Source organism: Blennius ocellaris (assembly GCF_963422515.1).
Source record: "Blennius ocellaris genome assembly, chromosome: 21".
In the NCBI taxonomy this organism is placed as follows: Eukaryota; Metazoa; Chordata; class Actinopteri; order Blenniiformes; family Blenniidae; genus Blennius; species Blennius ocellaris.
The window spans coordinates 18996758-19023748 of NC_137670.1; the positions used below are offsets into that span (position 1 = coordinate 18996758).

Here is a 26991-nt window from a genome sequence, read left to right on the forward strand (position 1 = left end):
TCGGTCTCAACTCCTCACCCCGTGCGTCCTCAGCACACCTCCTCTTGGTGCAGCGCACCTCTCTGCTGCAGTCCTCCCACCTGCACACCCTGCATCCCGGAGTCTCCGTTCCCTCGTCTCCCAGGTCTTACGTTCTCAATAAAATCATTGCTAATTGCACCTGCTCTGCCTCCTGGTCTGCTTCTGGGTTTCAGAACTCCATGCACCGGCCTTCAACCTTAACAATATCTCCCAAGAAGAACACTTGGTTCTCAGAGAGCTGGTTTACTGGAGGTTCTTAGGTATTCTAATAGTAGAATGGGAGGCAGAGCCCTCAGCTCTCACGCTCCCGTCTTGTTGAACCAGTGTATCTCCCCACCCAATCTATCTCTCTCTCTTCCCTGTCCTCTCCTCTCCACTCTCCTCTCACCCCAACCGGTCAGCAGAATGCCGCCACCTCTGAGTCTGGTTGCTACAAAGGTTTCTTCCTGTTAGAGGGAGTTGTTCCTTTCCACAGTTGCAAATAAACCTGCTTGCGCATGTGGATCCATTGGGGTTTTATCATCTCTCTGTTAAAAGCACATAGGAATGACTGTTTTATTTGGTGCTATATAAAAAAAGTTCAATTGAATATCATCATCAATAGAACTCAATCACTAATAGAATCTAACATCATTATCAATAGAACCCAATCACTGTAATAAAATCTAATATTATCAGTAGAACTCATTCACTGTAATATAATCTAATACCATTATCAATAGAACCCCATCACTGTAATAGAATATAACATCATCAATAGAACTCAATCACTGTACTATAACCAACACATCTTCAGAAAAGTTAAACCGTTTTATGCATAGCATCAGGTTTAACTAATCTCATAATAGTACTAATAGTACAATACAGATGTGAACACATACATTTCCGTTCAGATTATTAATGTGTAATCTTTGTCATCCTGTGAAGAGTTGTTTAAATCTAGATATGAGGCCACAGTTGAAGTGTGTATAAGTGCGTAGTTCGTTTTGTCAAAGTTTTATTCCAACACAAGTGAGTAAACAAATGGTAGGGGCCTTTCTGATGGTATTTGCTTGTTCTTCCTGTGTGTGTGTGTGTGTGAGAGAGAGAGAGAGAGAGAGAGAAAGAAAGAGAGAGAGAAGGCTCTCTATGCCAATACAGCCAATGCAGCAGCTGAACATTATGTCAATACACAATCCAAATCCAATGCAAAAGCGATACTTTTATTAATTGGTTGAAGAAACAGAAAAACTGCTACTTTTTCAGTTACTTTTAAATGAAAAAAAAAACTTGGAGATGTTGTGTCTTTCATGACACACACACACACACACACACACACACACTCATTGTCAAATCAGTGCGTTATCTAGTAAAGATATAAAATATGTTTTATGCGTAAGAAGATACGGATTGACTGATAGTGAGCATGAGTATATGCAATTGGGGGCGTATCCAATAACATTGTGCAATACAGTCTGTTATTTCTACTTCTAATCTGATTGGATAGTATGAAAAACAGTCTTCCAGGAGACAAGGAAAGTTACATTGGTAGATGAATATTGCAGACATTTTACATCTAATTCTGCCGGTTCACAGTCACTGATCATGCTGTGGCTCGGGCTTGCTCTTCTCAGCTTCGTTTCCACTTCTCCAAGCTCTGCTGCACCTGCTGGAAGTCGGCTCACACTTTCCAGGTCGTCTCGGAACAAACTGCTGCTGATATCTTTCGATGGTTTCCGCTGGGACTATGATCGAGATACTGACACTCCAAACCTGGATGAGATGGCCCAGGACGGGGTAAAGGCACTCTATGCTACTCCCTCGTTCCTCACCATCACCAGTCCTTCTCACTTCACAATGCTGACAGGTATCTACCTATCTAATCGTGGTGTGCAGTCAGGGGCAGCAGGGCTAGCATTGTTAGCCCTGTCAAAAATTATTTTTCTTTCTTTTTTAATAATTAAAAAGTGATTCTGAAATCTGTGTCTGGAATCAATTAGTGACTTTAGCAACTTTATCCAGAAGACGACTGGTTATATTTTGTGGATTCAAATCTCCTATGTCCTTTGAATGCATCACAACTTCTCTGCTGTGGGCTAGCAGTAACATTGCTACCCTCCAATCGAAGCTGGACGCTGCTATTGGGTTCAAATGTTGAGTGACAGCATCATCAGCCAATCAGAGTTTGATGTTTGAGTTTGAGTTTGGGGTTATTGACGGATCACCTTGGGGCCAGCAAAGTTTCTAGCACTGGCCTTGCTGTTATTGAAATGATCTTGACTGATTGGCCCATGGGCAAGTGGTGATCATGTACTGTAATTATCTGCTACTCTGGAGTGATGATGGTGGGCAATTTAACAGCAAGGTCGGATGATACGGTAGTGGACCTGCTTCGGAGACCTTTTTCAATTGTGAGTAGAAGAACAACCCCAGAAATGGATGAGCTAACTCAGACCATCAAAGGCTTTGTGCAGCATTTTACAGCAGGATGGATTTAATCTACAAGTGATGGGTGAGTGCTAGTTTTTTATTACTTTCTCTGGATCAGATTGGCGCTGCTGTTAGCATTTGGTGCAGTTTTTTGATTGTACAGTGGTGTTTCCCACTGTGCATACAGACAGACAACAGGCATGTATGACAGTAGTGCACAAGATCCCCCCCCCCCCCCCCCCCCCCCCCCCTCCACACACACACACACACACACATTTCCATGCAAACCTTTTGGAAACACATGAAAATGATGTGACGGCGAAACTTCACAGTGATGTCTTGATGTGTTGCAGTTCTTGATCAGCTGTCATGTTGATGTGGATTAAGCACTGAAGCATAGTAGTGGCCTGACATTGGATTTGGATTGTGTATTTACTGTAGGACATAGTAAGGGGGGGGGGGGGGGGCCTCACAAACACAATCACTCCTACTGCCAGTCACCCAAACCTCCATTGAAAGAAAAATATGTTCAATGGATCTAATGACATTAACAAACATAGCATAGAGATAACCAGGAGTCAGAGTTCGGATCTGAACCACCAAATCAGCAATAATCATGCACTCACCATTCAATGTCATAATAAAACATGTTGGTTGTTGAGGCATTAAAGATTTTGTCACGTTTTTTTGAAAAGGCTGTACATGTTTTATTACTATAAGTATACAGAGTATTAATATATTACAGTATAAGTAAATTAAGCCGTCATGGGGTCAGGAAGTGGTAAATTCAAAGGTCAATGCGTCTGCTGCCATGATTGGCTGAATCAGATCAAACCACTTTCAGGAAAAAAACAAACATGTTTTATTCAAGTATTTATTAATCAATTTATTAATTCCCACATTAAAAAAATCTAAATAGACCACTTAAAATAATTTGTAAAAAATTGAGAGGTCATGTGATGCAGCGGTGTTAGTTACACACAGGTTTGGAGGCTCTCTGGTTTTATGATCCTTTTATGTACTCAAAACCTTTCGCAACATCTGAATTTGTATCTATTCTGATTCATAACCTTTGGCATGCACACGCAGTCTAAAAAAGGGCAAGCCTACTCAACAAATGCACTTTTTTCGTCGTGTGAAGAAGAAAACCCTCACAGAGAGGCTCGCAAGATAGCACTTGAACATGGTGTGTAACCACCTGTAGACATCGCCCTTGTACTTCAAGAGATACGAGCTGGGAATCAAGCCCTCTCCAACAAGGTGTACATGCAGACTGCAGAGATCAATATATATATAATATATAAATATAAGACCATAGCAGAATTGAAGGGCATGCTTGATGGGCTGACATCCCGTGTCACTGAGGAGGAGTGCATCGGGACAGTGGAGGACCAGATTTTCATTGGAGAAAACCGAGTTACAGGAGAATTACAGCAAGTACAACATTCGGATCATGAATCTGCAAGAAGGGAATGATCTGGTAGCATTCTTTGCTGACCGGCTGCCAAATATATTGCGATGCGAGCACTTCACTGAGCCGCTGATGATAGAGCAGGCACATCGGACACTCACACAGAGACCCATCGCTAACGAGAGACCAAGGGCTGTACTGATATGCCTGCCGAACTACCAGGACCGGGAGAAGATACTCTGCATTTCTCCCAAGCTGTCTCAAGCAAACAAAGGCCCGATCATGTTCGAGGACGAGCCAGTAATGTTTTTTTCTGGACCTCAGCGCCAGCCTCACGAAGCACAGAAAGGTGTATGACCAGGTAAAGAAGAGGCTGCGATCCATGGACATCGAGTACCGTATTTTCTGCCCTATAAGGCACACCGGATAATAAGGCACACCTACATTGATTGACATAATTTACAATTTTGTTCGTATATAAGGCGCACCGCCCAATGGTGACCATCACCTAATTTGCATATCAGGTCACAGGGTCACTAAGTGCATAAAAACACCTTTTGGGCTCTGGAGACGTATTTTGACATAGCTTATGAAGAAGACCTTTCAGATTCTACATAATTATCTACTAGGACCCATGGAACACCCTCTAGTGTACCAAGTGTGCTGCCTTAGAGCTGGCTTTGTGAGAAAATATAAAGCCCTCCGCCAGGGGATTGGCCGAGCAACGGCCTTCTTGTTTATTTACTCGATGCTATGATTGTATAGTACAAAGAATATAGATTTGACCAGCATTTGGGCAGTTGGGTGTTTAAAGTATTAAGATAAGTAAACTACAGACCCCCATCACCACCAAAACCATGGTTACAATTAAACACACTAAACATTGTTTGTTTTATTTTTGTTTTATTTTTTTTATGTTTTTTGGGGGGGAAAAACCAACAGAACAGGTATCACACACAGAGGTTTGTTGAAGTGTTGAAACTGGTGTTTGGTCCCATCTGGTCCTCTTAAGCACGGAGGCACCGAGCTCCGAGCTCCTTTTCATCGCTTCCGCGGTCTGTCCCCGCGATAATGCGCCACTGACCGCGGATGAACAGAACGCTGACCGCCTCTGGAAAGCGGAGCTGCCGGAGCGCGGTAAGCGCCGGAGACGAAAGCTCCAGACTCCGGTGTCCCGGACGCGCATCCACACCACGGCGAGCGCTATGCTGCAAATAGAAAACTCCAACGCGATGCAAAGTCCCTCCCCCCGGTCTCCCCCTGCCTCAAGTCGCTCTTTCACAACAAACACTAAAGTTGAGCAGCAATGAAAAGAAAATGAAAATTAAAACAACCAGTGCACAGCTGACCACACTGACAGCAGAGGATTCAGCCGGCACCTTAACATATTGAGGGCGTGTAGTAAATCACTGACCAATCAGCAGACAGCAGCTCAAACTCAGACCCATTCCATGGTCCCCGGCACCCCAACGGAAGGGTAGCTGAAAAGCGGTCGCCTTTGGAGCGGTCTGGAGCGGTTTAGACCGCATACCTGTCGTGACACGCGAACCGGAGCGGTTTAGACCAGTCTAGGCCGGTACTTTTTGTGCGGTGGGACCGGGGCTTTACATAAGTTCATGAGGTTTTCTGTGCCGCAGTCGTAGCCTGATTGGCCAGGATTGTTACTCCAGCTCTGTGGGTCAGGAACCAAGCTCATCGTGTTGTCTTCCATTCCATAAAGGCCAAACATCACACCGTAGTCTTTGTCTCCCTGGGCTGTCCTGTTCTCTGCTCTGACTTCCTCCTTCCTGAGCTGAGGAGTAAGATCTGGTCGTTGTCTTCGTTGTGCACAGTTTTTCTTTTGTCCTGCTTCTTTCTCTGTCTCCACAACTCTATGTTTGTACTCGACTCTCTCAAATTTCTGGAGCTCTTTGCTCAGCTCCTTAATTTTGTGGCGGAGAAAGTGCTCCCGCTCTTGTTCAAGGTCGTCCTTCTGCTGGCGAATCACGTCTATCTCCATTTTGAGGTTGTGGTATTTCTGAAGATAAGGATATGCAGATTCATACAGCTCTTTCAGGTCCAGCACTTGTTGTCGCAGACAGTCGTTTAAATGCGACAATTGGTATTTTTGGTCTTTCAGGAATGAAAACTCATTTCTCATTTTTCTCTCATCTTTCAATTTGTCTTTCAACTCGTCAACCTGTCGCTTGAGGTCGAGGGTGATTCTGTTCAACGCTCGGTTTTCCCCCTGCTTATGCTTGCATTTTTCTTCCAGGTAATTTTTCGTGGAGACGTTCAGCTGGAGTTCTCGAGCCCTGCTCTGCAGAGCCATGTATTCTTGTCTCAGAGTTTTGCTCTCTGCCTTTGTTTCCTTGTAGACCTTTTCCAGAGCTGTGGAGTCTTGAACTCTGCTGCTCATCTTCTGGATTTGTCGTCGATGGGTTTGGATGTCCTGGATGACTTTGTCTTTGTCTTCCTGTGCAGCCCTGACTTTCTCCTTCAGAGCCACTTGAGCTCGGAGTTTATCGCTGAGGTCCTGGACTCGTGCCTTCAACAGTTTCTTCTCACTGTCGGCAGCTTTTTTCTCAGCTCTCAGCTCTTTATACTTGCGCTGCAGGTCATGGCTGTCGGTGAGCTGGTTGGAGAGCTCTTCCAGCTGGAGATTTAGGATCTTGTTCTCTTGGTGGACTGCTTCTGTTTCCCTGAGAAGAGAACAGCAATTACGGTGGAGGCTTTTTTGCCGGTCGCCGCTGCAATCCTTGATGAGTGGATCGCAATCCTCTTCATTGAGCTTCAAATATTTGGGTTTGGATTTGAACATCTTCTCTTCTGTGTGTTTGTCGCTTCGCAGATAATCTGAATGACTACAGCAACCTGGAGTTAACCTTTTAAAGGTCAGAAATGAACTGGAGCGTATTCAATGTCTGTTTGGCATCATGCTATACTGCTTTGATCTGACACTGTGACATCATAGGGTTTGATATGATCAAAGCCTCATTGGCTTTGATCATGCCTCATTGGCTTTGATCAAAATATTCTGAGAGACCTGTTGCCTTGACAACCCAGAATTTCCTTTATTATCCCCCGCCGTAGCCGATAGGCCCCGAAGGGGGATCTTGAAACAGTCTCCGTACGTACGTCCGTACGTCCGTTCGAACGTTTCTACCTATATCTCGGCAACCCCTGGGCCCACAGTGACCAAACTTCACATGTGGATACATCTCAGAGGGGGAAGGGATACTATTGTGACCTTGACCTAATTTGCATATTAAGTAGGTCACAGGGTCATGAAGTGCTTAAAAACACACTTTGGGCTCTGGAGGCCTAGGTTTTTGAGCTAGGGCTCTGAAATTTTATACACACCTACTAGTACTCTGGGGACACCCTCCAGCATACCAAGTGACCTGACCTTGACCTTGAAGATTGGTAGGGTCTGAAGTTTGCTCGTCATGGATGCAAAATACATGTATTTTCATATAAACATTTCTCCTCATTTCTCAGCAGTTCCTGGGCCCACAGTCACCAAACTTCACACATGGACACTCCACCTAGGGAGAAGGGGCACCATGGTGACCATGACCTAATTTGCTTATCAGGTCACAGGGTCACTAAGTGCATAAAAACACCTTTTGGGCTCTGGAGACGTATTTTGACATAGCTTATGAAGAAGACCTTTCAGATTCTACATAATTATCTACTAGGACCCATGGAACACCCTCTAGTGTACCAAGTGTGCTGCCTTAGAGCTGGCTTTGTGAGAAAATATAAAGCCCTCCGGCGGGGGATTAGCCCAGCAACAGCCTTCTTGTTGGGTATTGGGACGATGGAGGTGGATTTGAAGCAGGTCGGTACCACAGCATGGGCCAAGGACAGGTTGAATATGTCCATCAGCACTCCTGCCAGTTCCCCAGAACACACTCTGAGAACACATCCACGGATGCCATCAGGACCCGCAGCCTTGTGGACATTAATCTTGCTCAGCACCGCTCTTACACCGGTGGAGGAGAGAGTCAGTGGTTGGTGGCCTGGAGTCACATCTGCCAGCTACGACCTTTGTAAAGAAAAATTGCACTTGAATAAAAACCAAACACAACCAAAACCAATATATATATGTAGGGATTTTTTAGCTCATAAGGATCACTATTTATGTTGTGGTTGGATATATATAAGATAGTTATTATTTATGTAATTGAAATTTAATCTGATCTGTATCAGATACCTCGGAGCTCCATCTGTCTAAACAGGAAATGATAGCCATTTCAGTTATATCAGTCTCATAAGATATACTAAACAGTTAATCAGGAATTTGAATTAAGAGTTAAATAAATTACAATTACCAGAATTAACAGTAACGATTGAAGGATTTTGGGGTTCTAGCTACCTATATACAGCTTGGTGTGTGTGTTTGTGTGTGTGTGTGTGTGTGTGTGTGTGTGTGTGTGTGTGTGTGTGTGTGTGTGTGTGTGTGTGTGTGTGTGTGTGTGTGTGTGTGTGTGTGTGTGTGTGTGTGTGTGTGTGTGTGTGTGTGTGTGTGTGTGTGTGTGGAGAGAGAAAGAGAGAGAGAGGTAGAGGGAGTGTGTGTGAGATGTATGATGGAACTACAAAACAAGATGGCGGATCACAAGAAACTACATTCAAATGGAGGTTATCAGAGAGCAGGAAGTCTGTCCTGGGTCTCCACCATGTGCTGGGAGAACAATGGAACATGGACGCTAGTGTTTAGTTTCTGCTTCCTGTGTCTCTGCTAAAAGACCATTTCTGAAATGAGTTTATGTGAATGAGACTTGCTTTGTAAAACATCAGGAGTCATCAGATGGTGTTCAGTTACGGTGTGATGTTGTCTTTGATGTGATATGTGTAGGATTGTGAGTTAACCAGTTAGTAAAACAAAGATTAGCATGCAGACCCTGTGTCTGTGGCAGAGCTAATGTTGGTTTACAGGTTGATAACTGCTCCTAATATCATTATCAAAAGAACTCAATCACTGTAACAGAATCAACACATCTTCATAAAGTTAAACAGTTCTATCATAGCATCAGGTGTAACTAATCTCGAGTAATGCCCAGTTGTTACCACTTCCTTGAAGGAGTTTGGTTGTTGTCCTGCTGGAGAGAAGCTGGTGTCTTCTCCTGTAGTTAGCACCTCCTGCTAACTGTGGTTGCTGGTTCTGCAGGCTGAGGAGAAGAAGATGAAGTTGATGTTTCAGGAGTCCTTCTTTGCAGCTCCTGGTTGTTCCTTTGTTCAGACTGAGGAGCTGGTCGCTCAGGTCTGTGATGGTTTTCCTGCTCGGAGGAAAACACAAAGAAGTTCTGTGAGGGTCCCTGGTCCCGTCCTGGAGGAACCGGTTGGTTTCCCTGGAGATCAGACTCTGGGCGCTGGTCTCTGGATCAGGGGAAGGTCTGACCCTAGTGGTCGGGTCAGCAGAGGAGTTGAGGAGTGAAGGCCCCTCGTTGCAGGCCTCTGGTGTTAGCTGAATGCTAACACTGGGTGAGCTGAGCTGCTGGGAAGCTGCTCTTCAGCAACTCACCTCCTCTGAGTCTTTGTTGCAAGAGAGAGAGTGGAGGCTGGCTGAAAGCCTTTTGTTCCATGTGTGGATTCGGAGGTGTCAAAACCTGGGAGCTTCAACCAATCAGTAACTGGATGAATGGCTGGGGGGAAGAGTCTTGTGAACAGAAAGGGGGGGAGGAAGGTCCTGCGAAAGGTCCCCCACCCCCACTGGGTGTGAAAAACAATCACATTCCTGGGTCAGAATTCATGTCATGACTGCGTCTCATGACATATGACAATTGTCTTTTCCTAGAAATGAACAAACTTTCTGTGGTCCTGTGAGATCCCAACACTGTTTTGCAAGACTGCTTTTGCAGGCTTTTCTTGAAAGTTTGTGGATTTGAAGGTGTTGAATCCTGAGAGCTTCAACCAATCAGTGACTGGCTGAGTGCAAGGAGGAAGCGTCTTTTGAGCAGAAAGCGGGGGAGGATTTGCTGTGGCAAAATCCAAATTGTGAGATCCAAACATATATAAAATAGACTGTTGCTGATAAGAAAGAAATAAACTGTTATATCTTTTAAACCTCAGAATCACTTCATTAATTCCTGGGGAAATTATTTAGCAAAGCAGCACAAACAGCAGCTCCTCCATGGTTGCAGGCGATTCACACTTCCGTGAAGCTGCGTCCTCTTCCATGCTAAACTCCTTGAAAATAGTCCCACAAATTTGTCATCCATTAGAGGTGGAAACTCTAACGCATGTTAGCAAGCTGCTGTTCATTGTTTTGATGTCAGAGCCGTTTTCCTCGGCGAGCTGGCGTTTTAAAACGTTGACGTCTGGCTGCAGAGCACCGCCTCGCTGGACAAGGCTTTGCAAACATCCACATCGATGCTTTGCGGAGTTTTGAGCATATAATATGTCCAAACATGTCGACATGAAAAGTTGGATAGCTGCAATGATATTTCCGTCGCATCCTTGCTAACTGCAAACTGTGGAACGTATTTCTTGACTCATTACTCTGCAAAATAAATGAAAAATTGGGACATAAGACCGGTTTTAAAAGGATATTAACCGGACCAAGAGCATTTTATTGGTAATGACTGACAGTCCAACGTATTTTGCGATCACTGCTCTACTCCTCACGGGGCTCTAATGCTGCACTCGTGGTGTGGCAAGTGCCCCGCCTCCACGGGGCACTCCACACTAAGGAACCGAGAGGAGTCAGTCGAGACGGTTTCAACGAAGTTAACTCATTATCCAGTGTCTTTGGTAAATGAGAAATTATCGGATCTGGCAAACTTATCATGAAATTAATTGATTTATTGATTATCGTGACAGGCCTAGCGGTCAAGCAGCGGTGGGGACCAGATGTAGGGAGGGGTAAGGCGGATGAGAAACAGAGCTGGGGAGTGGTGAGGTGGTCTAGCAGCGATGGGGACCAGAGCTGCGGAGAGGTGAGGCAGACTAGCAGTGGTGGGGACCAGAGCTGGGGAGAGGTGAGGCAGACTAGCAGTGGTGGGGACCAGAGCTGGGGAGAGGTGAAGCGGTCTAGCAGCGATAGGGACCAGAGCTGGGGAGAGGTGAGGCGGTCTAGCAGCGATAGGGACCAGAGCTGGGGAGAGGTGAGGCAGACTAGCAGTGGTGGGGACCAGAGCTGGGGAGAGGTGAGGCGGTCTAGCAGCGGTGGGGACCGGAGCTGCGGAAAGGTGAGGCAGTCTGCCAGCGGTGGGGACAGGTTAGGCGGACTAGCGGCAGTGGGTTCATACATCAAGGATTTTATGGTTGGTCATGCTTCCCATAAAATTTACTTATTAGCTGATGATGTGACGCTAAACATAATGGACCCATCTAAATCTCGTTGGACTACAACACTTGCTTGATTTATATGGTACTGTCTCAAGATACAAAGTACATTTTTTTTTTTCCCCAATTACAGACTGTGCTCCTCAGAGCATAGTCTTTAATCTGCCTTTTTTCCCTCCTCTCCTCACCTCATGTTGTCCTTCTTTCCCCAAAACTTTGATGCAATTTCGCTGTAAAGGTACCTGTTACAATGACAATAAAGGAAATTCTGATTCTGATTCTTCTGATTCTGATTCTGAAATTATGATACGAGTGAAATGATCCCCCTCTCAACATTTAATCATTCTGAATGTCAAGGTATCTCTGCATTTAAATGGTCCCCTGGGGATGTAAAATATCTCGGTATAACTGTGGAAAGCAACCTGAAGAATCTGTATGTCAGGGTTTGTGAACTCAATTGCACGGCAGACAAGAAGCTAAGTTCAAAAGTGCTTTATTTTCAAAAACACAGCAGAAGCAAAGTTAGACAGTCCAAGATCAAAAACCAGAGCAGGCAATGGAGGAGGAAATCCAGGAGGCGAGGTCGGGCAGGCAGGAGGTCAAAACCAGTGCAGGCGATTGAGGAGAAAATGATATGACATGATAAGGGACTTCCACAGGCAGCATCCTGAGATGCCTGGGTCGTCTGGAGCCGGTCGTGGGGGGGGGGGGGGGGGGGGGGGGGGCACAGGTCTGGGCGGTCTGTGCCACACCTGTAACCAGTTTCTGTCATCACCATGCCAGCTATATATGTCCTGTCTGTGTGTGTGTTCCTTGTTGGTCTGTTAGTCATCGATGTCTCGTCCGTTCTGTCCAGTGTTTGGAGTCCATGTCTGCTGTGCACCTCAGATTGAGGAGCAACCTGCAACCCGTCGGTCTGTACAGTCATTATAAATAAATGACTTGATTGAACTCAGCCTGCCTCAAGAGTCCTGCACTTGGGGCCTGTCTGATAGCCGTGACAAATACAACCTGCCAAACAAAACCCTTTTCTGTTATCTACAATTGCATTCATTTCGAGGTGACACTGGGAAAGGAAATGATGTTGTCCAACCTGACAGTATTTGAAAAATTATTACACAATGACAAACCATGTGAATTTATATCCAGTGTATTCATTGTTGATAAAAGATTGTCCTCAACAAGCACTGTATAAATCCAAAGAGAGGTAGTAAACAGACTTAAATACTACAATTGAAAATGCTCTCTGGTCCGATTTATGTCAGGACAGCTGTAAAGGACCCACATAGTTGGTTGCTGTTGTTAGTTTTATTTTGAAGGTGCTGCTGGTATTACTTGTTCTTCCGGAAGTTGTATTAGGAAATGTCAGCTTTTGGTTTGAAGGGCTATAAAACTGGAAGTCTAGCAAAACGAGGCCGAGAATACAAATAAGTTACAGTTTATAAAGTGTATTTTTTTTTTACAAAGCACCTGGTTGATAGCTGCACAAGGTTTGTACACATTTCGAGTAATATGTAGATTTATTTGTTTGCAGTTTGTAGTTTTTTTTGTAGTCTCATAGGGTTTAAGTGCTTATGCTAATGTTTTCTCTATTCATTTCTTTTAGATCTTAAGGTGTGTGAATGGATACGGAAAAGAAAGGTTTTCATGTGAACAATAAAACTTCGTGAACCATCAGTAAAGGAGTCAAGGCTTCAGTCAACCAGGGATGCTACAACAGCATTTCTGTCAGTATTAATTCACGATATAGGCTGATCCATAGACATAATAAAGAGTAGAGGCCGATGGCTTCCACAGAGCAGGAAATATGGCGGCTGTCTTGGTCCAGTCGTCAAGTCCGTAAACACATCCTGCAACAGCAGAGAATCAAGACACCAGAGCACCATGTGGAGTTTTTCTGTACAAATCGACGGACTGTTGAGGGCAGGGCTCAGGGGATTACTTTTCACAGGCAAGATGGAACATTATAACTGTTTGAATGTTGCAAATATGAATGTATTGTACAGTATTTCTGTCCACCAGTGAACTGGTAGCAGCTATCACGGGCTGTTTACCGCTTGTTCACCAGCTATTAGTCCAATGGAGACTTTATAAATCACACGTTCCACAGTACAGACTTAGATTACAACTGATTCAAGAATGCTATTGTAGAAATAAACCAAATAATGCTTGTATAAAATGGGCCAGCATATTTTAGCAGGTGACACAGGCTGGATTGTTCACTTTCACCCTAAGAGAAGTAAGATTCTTCTCATGTCTCCTCCATCACACTGACATGTGACTGTAGAAAAGATTGTATAATGTCTCCTCCTCCACACTGACTGAGAAACACTGACATGTGACTGTTGAATATATTGTACAATGTCTCCTCTACACTGACTGAGAAACACTGACAACATGTGACTGAAGAATAGATTGTAGAATGCCTCCTCTTCCACACTGACTGGGGAAACTGACAACATGTGACTGAAGAATACATTGTAGAAAGTCTCCTCCACCACACTGACTGACAAACACTGACATGTGACTGTAGAATAAATTGTAGAATGTCTCCTCTTCCACACTGACTGAGAAACACTGACATGTGACTGTTGAATATATTGTACAATGTCTCCTCTACACTGACTGAGAAACACTGACAACATGTGACTGAAGAATGGATTGTAGAATGTCTCCTCCACACTGACTGAAAAACACTGACAACATGTGACTGTAGAATAGATTGTAGACTGTCTCCTCCTCCACACTGACAACATGACTGTAGAATAAATTGTAGAATGTCTCCTCCACACTGACTGAGAAACACTGACAACATGTGCCTGTAGAATATACTGTAGAAGGCTTCCTCCTCCACACTGAGAAACACTGACATGTGACTGAAGAATGGATTGTAGAATGTCTCCTCCTCTACACTGACTGGGAAACACTGAAAACATGTGGCTGTTTCAGCAGTTTCACAGTTTCAGCAGCTGTGGTTTATTATCAACATATATACATCAAAATAGGAGTTTTGTTTGCATAAGGTTGTAACAAATTGGAAGGAAGAAAGAAGGCAAAAATAACCTTAAACTCCTTTCGAAAAGGTTTTTGTTTTGACTCTCAAATCTCCTGTTTTCATTTTGAAGGTTTCCCAAAAACAACTATTTGAGGGAGAAGAGGGAGGTTTTCAGGAGGAAGGATTCACTGTGTGAGTTCTCTGTGGTTTGCAGGGAACATTTTAAACTGGATGAGTTCATCCTCCATCTTCATCTTCATCTTCACCTCCAAAGAGCAGGTGGCTCATCAATAGGCTATTAGCATTCATTAATGTAAATATTATATTGCCAATCACTGGGCAGGTGAAATACTTGTCTCAATAAACTGTGTGTGTCTGTGTGTCTATATATATATATATATAATACTATCAATTTTGAATACAGAAAGATATAAAGTAGAACTATGGAGTATTTGATAAATTTAACTTCTTCCTGCCCCTTTTCAGGCATGTTAATTACATGTATGAGGTATGTACTGTACATGTGTCTAAATGGTTATATGTGTATGGGTATACTAAATATATATTATCTATTTTCTCTGAATATATTTTCACAAGGTATCATTTATTTATATAATCATCATAGGCTGTATATATGTATTTGTATGTGTGCATATACAGATGATGTGGATATTGGTGTGATTGTACACACGTGAAGTGCCACATGCCTGAAATGAATTAACTAAAAAAAAAGATTTTGTTCTGATCGATAGCTTGTCTATTGCGTTGTATCTTATATATGGGTTTACAATGTATCCACATAATTTTTTCAACTTATTAAAATGACAAAAATGGCAATCTGACTCTTGTGTGTGTGTGTGTGTGTGTGTGTGTTGTGTTTTATTTTATAAATTGCCTATCAAAGATTACAAATCAGAACATTCTATTATTGGTTATTCCACTCTGAAAATACACCAAACCATGTGTCCAGTATCAGAACTACATGTATTAAGTTTGCAGGAAAGAGGTGAAGATCAGTTCAGTATTCAGGGAGTTGTGATTGATTAAGGTCAGGTAAGCAGTACCTGGAGTGTCTTTTCCCTTTTTTTTAATCTTTTCTTTTTTTTTTTCCTCAGGGTGAGCAGGGTTGGGAGGTTTGGGAGTAAAATTTAAAAAGTGTTATTTGTCATTTGTTTGCATTGCAAAATGTTCATATGAAACCAAAAATAAAATGATAATAAATAATGATCATAAAAAAATCATATTTCTTGGTGGTGCTTTGAGGGTGCCATGGCTATCCAAGTGGGAGCTACAGCACACCCCTGCTGGCGCCACCTATGCTTTAAAGCAGAGGTGTCCAATCTCGGTCATGGAAGGCCGGTGTCCTGCATGTCTCTCCCTGCTTCAGCATACCTGAATCTAATGAAGATGTCATCACCAAGGTTGTGAAAAAGCCCAATGATGAGCCCTTCATTGCAATCAGCTGTGTTGCAACTGGGAGAGAGCTAAAGTCTGCAGGACTCCGGCCCTCGAGCACCGAGTTTGGACCCCTCTGCATTAAAGTGTTAACCTGTTGGATAAATTAGTTGCAAGGTGCAAGGTTATATAATCTGTGAATTGAATTTTTTTAGGATCTTTCATTTTTTTCCATCAGGGCGCCACATTGAGAATCACGGAGTGATTCATAACATGTGGTTCAACACCACCACTCAAGAGAAGAAGCAGTACTACCAAGCTCAGTTTGTTGATTCCTATTGGGACAATGGCAGCTTACCCATCTGGATAACAGCACAGAGACAGGTTCTTCTGATTCCTCTGTTGTCTGCCTGCATCACTATTGTGAAACTAAATTATGATATTTTATGTTATTTTGCTTTACCTTTACTGCTTTTTTCTTCCAGGGTCTCAAAGCTGGATCTCTACATTTCCCTGGCACAGCAGCCACGTACAGTGGAGAAACTGTTAATGTGAAGCAGGTCGAACCTCCTTTCTACAATTACTCTGATGAGACCAACTGGAGACTGAATATTGACAAAGTGATTGGAGAGTGGTTCCACAAGCAGGACCTGGACTTTGTCTCCTTGTACTTTGGAGAACCAGATTTGATTGCACACAAACATGGACCAGATTCTCCACAGCTGCGGAACATGGTTCAGCAGGTGGATCGTGCTGTGGGCTACATCAGGGAGAAGATCCATGACCACGGTCTGACTGACCGGCTCAATGTCATTGTGACAGCTGACCACGGGATGACTACAATCTTCAACGGTGGTCAAGTACAAAATATCTTGTTGTCGAAGATCCCTAACTTCAGCTTCAAAGATATCCAGTTTCAGCTGTTGGATTATGGATCTCTGGGAATGTTGCTGCCTAAAGAAGGAAAGCTAGAAACGGTGTACCAGGCTCTGAAAGGAGGCCACCCTCACCTACATGTGTATAAAAAAGAGGAGATGCCTGCTCGATTACACTACAGTAAACATCCTCGACTCCTGCCCATCATACTCTTTGCAGATCCTGGATACCTTGTTCATGGGGTGAGTGAAGCATTTTCATAAGTTCATTTAAGGATTGAAAGGTTTTTATCATTGTACATGGTCTACATGTCCTGATATGAAATTGTGTTCCAGAGGTCCAGTCAATACCAAAAACAACGTTCATTTGTATACATTGGTCCCATACTTGAATGCACAAATAGTATTAGTTTCCTCCCACAAAGTAAACAGCTGTGTTTAAGGTTAGTTGGTGACTGTTAATGTCCTCTAAGTATGTGAGTGTGTCTCTCTGTGTGTGGACTGCTCACCCGTCCAAGTGAAGCTGCCTTCCTTCACTGTTCGCTGGGATCTGATCAGCTCACTGAGACTCTGAGCTGAGTAAGATAGTACATATGATGGTTGGATGAGCTCCCTCCATGTTGAAGTACATTCTCAAATGTCCCTCTCTTTATGAATCAAGTGAAAGTATGAGGCGTTGGAATAAATCCAAGCTAAAAAGGCTGAAAGACAGACGCAGACCTACAGGACATTTGGAGTCATCAAATCCTATCATGCATGTGTTGCCATCAATGAAACCAGTAAAACTGTATATTTCTGGTCATGTTTGGTTTCTGTATTCATACAGTTCTACCCTCTGAACAATAACAAAGGAGAACATGGTTTTGATAATGAAGTCATGGACATGAAAGCCATATTCAGGGCAGTGGGCCCAGACTTTCAGAGAAACCTGGCCGTAGATCCTTTTGACCTTGTGGACCTCTACGCTCTGATGTGCCATCTACTCAGCATAAAGCCAGAGGTCCATGATGGACACCTGGACAATAGTAAACACATGCTGCGAACCAGCACAGGAGGAGACAGTAATGGTGAGTGTGTCTACTTTTGCATAGTTATCAGCACACAACCCACAGTAAAGGCCTGAAGAAAAACTCACCTTACTTATCGGTGTGATTAAGGAACATTTGATACCATTTTCATTGAAGAAACTTATTGCACTCACTGAACACACTAAACTCACTGAACATAGGGTATTTAACTGTTAGGTGAGGGACCAATAAGGACTCATTTAGTGTGTTTGAGTCATGTGTCCATCAAGGTGCAGTGTTATTGTGTTGACAGAGGACAATGTGACTGAATATTTCCTGGATGTTTCTAAAATATATAGGAATTGGACATATGTGAACATATAGATGATCACCACATACAGTACAGAGTGCACTTGAACCTCTGAGGAGTGGACTAGGTAAGAGCGACACCCTGTACTGAGTGGACACATCACTGCGCATGGACACATTTAGCTGTTAACACGCCGTAATGAGGGGACAACCTGCCAAACGAGGACAACAGACAGGTTTTCCTGGCAGGTTTCAAGCTGAGCGACACTGAAATGACCAAAATGCTTGAGCTGGACCCGATTATTGGAATATTCAGGTCATGGGTGATACATGAGGGACAGCGCGGCATCTAGCACACAGGGTGGAAGTTGGTTTTTTTGACATTTCATTGTATTTTGCACCAGAATGTTTCATTAAAATTTACTTTATGTTGACATTATAGTAATTTTCAGTACTAACTATTTGATCTTGTAAAAATACAGACAATTTCATTCCATACACTGTGACCACAACAAAGAAAAACTTAGAAGTGTAAATTTAAAGGTCATTATAGCAATATTCTACCAGTATGGTCCACTCAGGATGAAACTGCACTGTATGTGGTCCCTGAAGTAAATTCTATCTTTTTTATAATTATCTTGTATCCATCTTATATAGATGTGTATATATGTATTTATATTGTATACATCTTGTATTGATTCAGTTATGTGCTTTTAAATAACCTTCACATGTTTGATGTTTGGTTCGTTCAATATCAACTGGTCTTACAAGCTGTCTTCGTGACCAGTCCCTCCGAAGAGAGGACACCTGCCTTCAGGCGACACTTGCCCTTGGACTTTAGGGCATCCCTACATCTGAGCTTTTACTGTATTTGTTGGGGTTTGGTTTTAAGTGAAATCAAAAATCCAAGATGGGCTCACTAGAGTGGGTTATCGCGGAGCTCACCGAGTCCAGTTGCTTATTTTGTTTTTGCTACTTCTTACTTTTCTATGCCGAGTTCAGACACACACTGCAAAGATAGTGTGAGGATCCACACCTCGTTCCAGCACTGGATCCTCCCTCACTGACATTCCTGCAGGTAATTTCCTAGTTGATTGCTCCCACCTCTTAAGCCCTGCAGTGAGGCGTATCCAGTGCCAGAAGATTGTGTTTCTCTTCCGAGTCACCCGCTTTGTAAATGTGCTCCACTGCTTCTCACTTCAAGTGTCCTCGTGTGCTCATGGCTCCTCACTCCATGGGTCCTCTGCGCACCTCCTCCCTGTGCAGCGCACCTCCCTGCTGCAGTCCTCTCGCCTGCGCATTCTGCATCCCGGAGTCTCTGTTCCTCATCTCCCAGGTCTTGCAATCTCACTAAATCATTGCTAACTGCACCTGCTCTGCCTCCTGGTCTGCTTCTGGGTTTCAGAACTCCACACACTGGCTCCAAACCGTAACAGATAGTCTACGATCGGGCAACCTTATCACAGCTGAAGAGGGCAGGAATCTCGGACTTTTCAACCCAAAAGTGCTGGAGTGCTACCCGGAGCTAACATGCTATGATGACCCAACGCCAGGCTGGCCCCCTACAGGGAGCTCTCCTGAGAACAACAGGCTGAAGCTCGAGGCGCGGTAGATGGGTCGGAACGAACCGAAAGTGGAGGCGCTTGGTTAGCAACGGAAGGCTAACCCTCCCGATCATATTATTTGCGAACGTCCAGTTGCTGGCAAATAAAATGGATGGGCTTCACAATGGGATCGCCATCGAGAGGGACATACAGGATTGCTCCATGCTGTGCTTCTGTGAAACATGGCTTGGGGCATGAATACCAGACAAGGCAGTAGTACCAGCCGGCTACACGCTCTTCAGAGAGGACCACAGTGCTGCACAGAGCAGCAAAACCCACGGAGGAGGAACGGCTGCCCACGTCAAACAATCCTGGTGTACTGACTGGAAGATCATTTCAACATCCTGCTCTGAAAACGTGGAATATCTCACTTTGTGACTGAGACCATTTTATTTGCCCAGAGAACTGCAGGTCATCATTGTGATTGTTGTGTACATCACCCTCTCTGCCAATGAAGAGGCTGCACTGAAGGAGCTACACGGCATGATCAGTGGGCATGAAAACACATATCCTGATGCTGCTGTTGTTATTCTAGGTGATTTCAACCACTGTAATCTTCTGAAAACCATACCTAAACTCCACCAGGTTGTGAACTTTCCCACCAGGGAAAACAAAATACTGGATCACTGCTACAGCAACATCAAGAATGCTTTTTCAGCTGAACCACAACCCCACATTGGAAAGTCTGATCACTTGGCGATCTGACTCAAACTGGTTTATAACAAAAGGCTCAAGTCAAGACCAATCACGGTCAGAACCAGAAACACCTGGACTGATAGTGCTCAAGCTAGCCTGCAGGGCTGTTTAGAGGCCTCAGACTGGAGCACCTTCAAAGAGGCTACAAACAACATCCATGAATGCACAGAGACTGTTAGCGACTACATCAGCTGGTGCACGTCCATATGTGCACCCCCCAGAACTGTACATATGCTCCCCAATCAGAAACCCTGGTTTAATGGGGACATAAAGCAGAAACTAAGGAATAAGCGGGACGCCTTCAAGTCAGGAAACCGCGAGGAGTGCAAGAGAGCCCAGTACGACCTGCAGAAGTCCATCAGAGCAGCAAAAAGGGCCCACTCCCAAAAGCTTGAAGGCTACGCCCTCCACCACAACACACGCAGTATGTGGCAGGGAATCCAGTCTGTCACTAACTACAGGAGTACCACAACAACCACACACCCCCGGGACGTCACCCTCCCAGACAGCCTGAACAACATCTATGCGAGGTTTGACAGGCTGAATACAAACACACCCTCAAAAGCCCCCTGTGACCCCATGGACTCTGCCACCCAGGTCACCCACACACAGGTCCTGTAGGCTCTGAAGCGGAACCCCCACAAGGCGGCGGGACCCGACGGAGTGTCTCCCCGAGTACTGAAGGCCTGTGGTGAACAACTAGCTGGTGTGTATACTGACATCTTTAACACATCACTCTCCCAGGCTGTTCTCCTCCGCATCTTCAAAACCTCTACCATAATACACCCAAAAGACCAGACACACCCACCTTAAATTACTTCAGGCCAGTGGCACTCACATTAGTCACCATGAAGTGCCTAGAAAAATTAGTTCTCACCCACATCATGGTTCCAGACACTGTCGACCCCCTCCAGTTTGCCTACCGCCTCAACCGATCAGTGAACGACGCAGTGGCATTAGCCCTATCCTACACCCTGCAGCAACTGGACAGCAGCAGAGCGTATGCCAGGATGCTCTTCCTGGACTACAGCTCTGCATTCAACACCATCTGCCCAGGCAGACTGATTGTGAAGCTGGCAGACCTCAGAGTCCCCACTTGCACCTGTAACTGGATCCTGGATTTCCTGATGGAAAGACCACAGGGGGTGAAGATGGGAGGGCGGGTGTCTGCTGAGATCACAGTTACCACCGGATCACCACAGGGCTGCTGCCTCAGCCCCAAACTCTTCACCCTGTACACACATGACTGTGTCTCCACCCAGGACAGCTCCATCACCATCAAATACGCTGATGACACCACCATCCTGGGGCTCATCAAAGGGGGTGACGAGTCAGGATACAGGGCCCTGGTCAACAACATCGTTGTCTATGGAGAAAAGAACAACCTCCTCCTCAACACAGACAAGACTAAGGAACTGATCCTGGACTTCAGGAAGAATCCTCCCCCTCTACAGCCTCTGTTCATCAGAGGGACAGCGGTGGAGAGGTCAGACAGCTACAGATTCCTGGGACTGCAGGTCACATCTGCCCTGAGCTGAACACATGACACCACAGCCACAGTGAAAAAAGCCCAGCAAACACTCCATTTAATCAGGCTGCTCAGGAAAGCTGGACTGAACCAACACCTCTCACCCTGGCCTACAGAGGATTGATAGAGAGCATTCTCACTGCAGGCATCACTGTCTGGTATGGAAATACCACCATGGCAGAGAGGAAGGCTCTGCAGAGAGTTGTAAAGACTGCGGAGAAGATTATCGGGACAAAGCTTCCTACCATGGACTCCATGTATGAGCAGCGCTGTAGAAAAAGAGCAGAGGGAATCATCAGAGACCCTCTCCACCCCGCTCACCCTCTGCTCAGACACAAGCGCTGCAAGTACAACCTGAGACACAGCAGAGCGGACAGCATTGCAACTCACAGGACTCCATTCTTTAACAGCCTTTTCCCGGCCACAGTCAGAATTGTGGCAAACAAAAAATACTGAAAATATACAACAACCAGACACTACCTCATGTAACCGTGTGGAATAATGTGGGATAAATCTGCAATTTCAAGTTCACTTTCATTGCCCACCTAAATGTGAATACAAACAGAGAGATAGAGAGAGCACTGCTGTTGTATTATACTCTCTCTCTCTCTCTCTCTCTCTCTCTCTCTCTCTTATATATAGATATCTAGGTTTTTGCAGATCTTCTGTTTATACAGTTTCTATATTTATAATCTCTACACTTATATTTATTCATATGTGTATATTTATTTAACTATACAATTTCTATTTTATACACTTTAGCTTCTGTGACTTGTTGAACCCTGCAACACGATTTCCAATGTGCCTGGAATCTTTTTTTAAGCACAAATGGCAAATAAACATTCTTGAATCTTGAATCTTGGATGCTTTTAGAAGCTGGCCCAGACAACCACCCCACTCAGCAAACAATGGTTTAAAAGACGTTCCGCCGCCTTCGCCTTCAATCTAAACTACGTCAAGATTTGGTAGAACAGTGAAAGGTGAAAACATCTTTTTTAGGTTGTTGAAAAGACGTCTCTATTAAGACGTCTCGTTATGGTAGAAAAGTGAACTAACTTCTTTTTTATCCATCTCTCTGCTTATCCTGTTCAGAGTCGATGGGCTCAAGAACGGATAGTGAGGGCACGACACCCCTGGACTGGTCGCCAGGACACACACACACACACACACACACACACACACACACACACACACACACACACACACACACACACACACACACACACACACACACACACACACACACACACACACACACACACACACACACACAGGGAGAACATGCACACTCCAACTGAAAGGCCCCAGCTAGAATTGACCCCACGACCTTCTCGCTCTGAGGCAAGAGGCACTGTGTCACTGTAGGGGCGTTTCCACCAGAAAGAACCAGGTACTCGTTCGGAGCCAGATTTAGCTCCTGTTCTTTGTCTTTCCACCACCAAAGCCCCGGCCTACCAGGAGCTAAACTGGTGCTGCGCCGGCCCCACATCGTTGCTGGACCAAAGGCGGGCCAGAGTGGGATCTGACACTCATCAGCTGGGGGCGGAGTTATCACAAGGCGGCAGAGACGATACCTGCATTCTGAAATCTACAGCAAACCCGGAGCCCCGGAGTGGTTATAGAGAAAAACAAATAGTAACACATGGGAAGAAGATAATATGTCGCTCCTGCAAGTCAATAATGAAAGGAAACAAGATAATTTAATCCGTGATGGCAGAGCCGTGGCTCAAACTGAACTGCTGTGCTCCTGCTCTGCCCCGTCAGCTGCGTCGGATATATAATTTAGAAGCAATTTCCCATTGTTGTTTTTTCAGGCTTTTCATGGCAACATCATTGTAAACTACACTTCCAGGTCTTGTTTCATGTTATGACCACAGGCTGAGGTCTGCATGAGACTGCAGGGGGCGCTCCACTATGACACAATAATCTAGCGATATTGTCAATATCACCTGCTGGGCTGAACACTAGTTCAGATTTAGCAGCTTGACATTCTTTACAAACCACCTGCCAAGGTTACCATCTTTCTTGTAAAAAGCAAATTACTTCTCAACGCCTGATTTTAAGTGTTTCGGTGCATCACAGATCTCATCTCCCTGCTAACTGCTGCTCTCCTGGACCTCCATGCTGTGGCACAGGCTTGTGGGAGAAATGGCTGGCTGATGCGCCTCAGAAACACAGACAGAATTAAATACAATGTGTTTTGGTTTAGTTAGTGCACAGGTCCACCACTTTGACAATTTGAATATTTCGAGAAATTAAGTTGTAAACTAATACATGAACGGGTTCGTTTGGCAGGTTGTCCCCCCCCCCCCCCCCCCCCCCCATGACTTTTAATTTGAAAAAAATTGAAAGTCATGTATAATTTTCTTTGTACTTCACAATTGTGTGACACTTTGTGTTGGTCTTTCACATAAAATTCCAATAAAATATATTCATGTTTGTGGTGTGTAATGTGACAAAATGTGGAAAAGTTCAAAGGGTTTGAATACTTTTGCAAGCCACTGTCACTGTGGTTAAAGTGCTTTTACTGAATAATGATTTAAAAGAGTAACATTGCTGCATTTGTACAGACATTCTTTGAAGTCTCACCTTCACATATTGGTGTGTCTCTTCACCTCTTCAACCTTGGGTATTATCTGATTGATCCGTAGAGGAGAACAGATCCTGTATCTCAGTTTCAGATCCTTATCCAGTACCAACCAGTCAAATGAACTTTCTTAACCTGAGCAGGATAACCTCTACTGCTGAGTCCTCTTCATTTACTTTATAACAGGCCATTATGGCTTTACAAATGTTGATTAAAGATCCAGAGATCAAGTTATGCTGTATTATCTCATTATTATCTGGTGAGCAGATAGCCCGTCACAGACTTTGTCCTTCACATCACATTCAAACCCTTTCTTTCTTTTCTCAGGTTACATTCTGTACTGATCACACCAAACCTTTGTTTTGAATGTTCTTTACCTTTGTGGCTGATCTATTGTGTCTGTGCACCTTTTCAGATTCTGGGAGAAAAACACACACGGATGTGATTATTGCCTTGTCAGCAGTGATTGGATTTCTTGTACTTGTGTCAGTCATTACTACATCCTTCATCATTTACAAAAGGACCAAATGAGCTGATTTTGCATCTTGAGAAGATCAAGTTAATCTGCCCGGTTGTTCAATCGTTGTGCACTGAAGTTGAGTGCTTGCAACTCCCAGATACTCAGAGAATGATTTGTTTTATGTTTAAGGTTATCTTAAAATTTTAGTGAATCTATCATGCAGCTAAAAAAGCAGCAGTGTTGTTCTGTGGATTTATGTCATGTGAATGAGTTGATAGCAAACTGAATCCCATCCAAAAGCAAATATCCAATACACAGAATATTTACTTAGTGAACTGTTTTTATAGGTGCCTATGGGTGCTTATAGGTGCTTTTTTTAATTACTTTATTAAGTACTTAAATTAATAAAAGCACCTATTTGTCTTTATTCACAATAATTAAGCCATATATAAAGTTACTGTTCTGTATGTCCTTTATCTTGGTCTTTCTACAACAGTAATAATTTTAGCTAAATTTATTTGGAGCATTTTCACTACTTCAGCAGTATTGGGGGCTAGATGTGTTTAATCTTGGAATAGTCAATTAACAGCATAATAATCTGTGAATAAAACCTGAAATGTTTCCATTTGATTTTTGGCAAAGACGGAAAAGCACATTATGACAACTCCATTAAACCTGTTTCACAATGAAATTTACAATGAAAAATAAGTGCGATGCAAAGTACAGTGAAATGTCCAATAACCACATTTTCTATATGTTGAAGGTGTTTTTTCTTTATTGTAAAATGCAATAACTGTTTTATCTCTTTTACATCGCCATACACTCATTATGAATATATGATATAATTAGTGCTGTCAATCGATTAAAAAAAATTTACTAATTTAATTGCACAATTTTCTGTAATTGTGATTAATCACACTGTTTTTCTACTGAAGACTGAAGCTTGTAATGGATATTTATAAAGGGAAAACCACGCAATTAATTACTATCCAAACCTGGAGTTTTGATAGGAATGTTGTTAAATGTTAAATCCTCTGTGAATAAACATACAGCTGGAGTACGCATGTGAATCTCCATCACTGACAACGATTCAATATGAATCTCGATACACTACCAGCGATACGATACATTAGCAATTCATTGGATCCCCTGGTGATATGATCTGATCCGATACACCCCTGTTTACAATAAGGTACAATTCGATACGATTTGATATTGATTTGATGGCGATTCAATTCTACACAATGCGATTTAGTGCGATACCATACAATTCAACATGATGCAAAGAAATTATATCAAAAATGGAAATAGAAAATATGATGCTGCAGTATGGTACTAGAGGCAGATGATTTATTCTTTAGTCCTAGCCTCATAAGCAGCACATTTAACAAAAGGTTCACATTTTGCTTTAATCTAGTAGAACTATGCTTCACTTTATGCATCGTCTTTTTGTCCTCTTAAAAAGCACAACAGAAAAAATAGGCCTTTTCCCACAGCATTGGAATTTGGAACCAGATTCAACATAACTGACTAATATTTCAAATATAAATAATACTAACAACAATAATAACAACCTTTCATAATTATGGTAGGTTTTTCACAACTGTTATTTAACTATTATTTGGCAGAAGCAGCTGCTGTAAATAGACTGACTCACTGAGTGTGTGACTCTCACTGTCATATTCAATGTAAATCACACAACAAATACATTCATTTAAAAAAATACACTTTTGAAAACAGATCTGTCTGTAAATGCCACTCTCATTGCTTGCACCTAACTCATCTTCCCAGGAAGATGAGTTTGTCCACATGTTCAGGAAGAAGCAGACTGCCTCTGCTGTCACGATAATATAGTGATATTGTCAATATCACCTGCTGGGCTGACCACTAGTTCAGGTTTAGCAGCATGACGTTCTTTACAAACCACCTGTCAAGTTTACCATCTTTCTTGTAAAATCCAAAGTGCTTCTCAACGCCTGATTTAAAGTGTTTCGGTGCGTCAAATATCTCATCTCCCTGCGAACTGCTGCTCTCCTGGACCTCCATGCTGTGGCACCGGCTTGCGGGAGAGTGTCCCGGCTGGTGGTGTATTCCATGCGCCTTGGAAACACAGAGAGAATTAAATACAATGTCAAAAAATACAACGTGTAAAACTAATTTTCACTATGTATTTTTGGAAAAAGTACAACGTGAAAAAATTGATGCAACCGTGGACTTTACCGATGCAGGCACAAAGTATCTCGATTTCCCCTTTAAATTGCACTGATGCCCAAAGAAGGGATTGATACATCGCACACATTTGTATCTCAATTCCGATTCAGATCATTAATCTCCACATCTGGAGCATATTTTCTGGACAATACAATGATTCTGATGTGCTCAAACAGAGTAAATTGCAGCACAAAACAAATGTATTTAGAGTTTG

At 43.5% G+C, this 26991-nt stretch overlaps 1 protein-coding gene across 1 annotated transcript; it reads left to right on the forward strand.

Annotated features, from left to right (window-relative positions):
- Positions 1 to 1698: 1698 nt before the first annotated feature.
- On the forward strand, positions 1699 to 20612 carry LOC308145913 (ectonucleotide pyrophosphatase/phosphodiesterase family member 7-like; the record flags this gene model as incomplete). Its single annotated transcript, XM_080517504.1, has 6 exons — positions 1699 to 1867; positions 15739 to 15884; positions 15986 to 16618; positions 17202 to 17442; positions 19158 to 19299; positions 20213 to 20612. The coding sequence occupies exons 1-6, from the start codon at positions 1783 to 1785 to the stop codon at positions 20610 to 20612; spliced, it is 1647 nt and encodes a 548-aa protein (XP_080373630.1). The 5' UTR covers positions 1699 to 1782.
- Between the last annotated feature and the right edge of the window lie 6379 nt (positions 20613 to 26991).